This window comes from Nematocida major, assembly GCF_021653875.1.
Source record: "Nematocida major strain JUm2507 chromosome Unknown 1255, whole genome shotgun sequence".
NCBI classification, from domain to species: domain Eukaryota; kingdom Fungi; phylum Microsporidia; genus Nematocida; species Nematocida major.
In genome coordinates, this window is record NW_025952857.1 from 1 (window position 1) to 827 (window position 827).

General features: G+C 40.3%; 1 protein-coding gene across 1 annotated transcript; it reads right to left on the reverse strand.

Annotated features, from left to right (window-relative positions):
* Window positions 1–600: 600 nt before the first annotated feature.
* NEMAJ01_2409 (uncharacterized protein) lies at window positions 601–827 on the reverse strand (the record flags this gene model as incomplete). The annotated part of the gene is made up of 1 exon (XM_047916245.1): window positions 601–827. A coding segment is annotated over one exon (227 nt), but the record flags the coding sequence as incomplete, so codon positions are not given.

An 827-nucleotide genomic window follows, 5' to 3' on the forward strand; every position in this document is an offset into this window, starting at 1 on the left:
GAGTCTGCACTCCCTTCGAGGGCTGGGAGCTTCTTATGAAGGTTCCCCGCACGAGAATAAACACGTGCTCGTCTGCCTCCAATTGCCCGATCTCCTCGAACGAGCACTCGACGATTCTGTTGGGGGTTTCCCGAAAGGCCCACACTCTCTCCATCCCCATGCACTTTCTTCCCGTTTAATAGGCCGCAATATAATAGGCATCCCAGGATAGTAATAGCAAGATAAAGCATAGGATAGTAATAATAGGATAAAGCATAGAATAGTACCATAAGATAGTAATAGTAGGATAGTAATAGTAGGATAATACTAGCAATGGGATACTAGTAGGATAATACTGGGATATGCCAATAGCAGTAGATAATACAGGGATAGTACTATAAGATAGTACTAGTAGATAGTACTAGTAGATAACATCATAAGATAGTAATAGATAAAGTTACATTTTGCATGGGTAATTTATTTTTATATAATTTATACTAGCATCTCCCAGTGCTTGTCTTGATAAGCACGAGTACCTGACTAAATTTCAGACACTTCTTTCAGGTCGTAATATCGTCTTTTCTTTAGTTTGCCCTTCTCATTACGATATATGAGTCACTGTTACAGTGCTTTACTACTAATCCTTAACCAGCACTTCATCCGTGCTGTTTCTTCTGTACTTATTATTCTGTGCTTGATTCCATTATCCCACAGCCAGTGCTCTACGCTCTTACTTACCAGTTCTTTTCCGTTGTCACTCACTAGTTCATCGATGCCTCCCCACGTGTACCATACTTTCTCCAGTACTCTTATTATTTCCTTCGTGGTTCTGCTTTCTAATTCCTCCA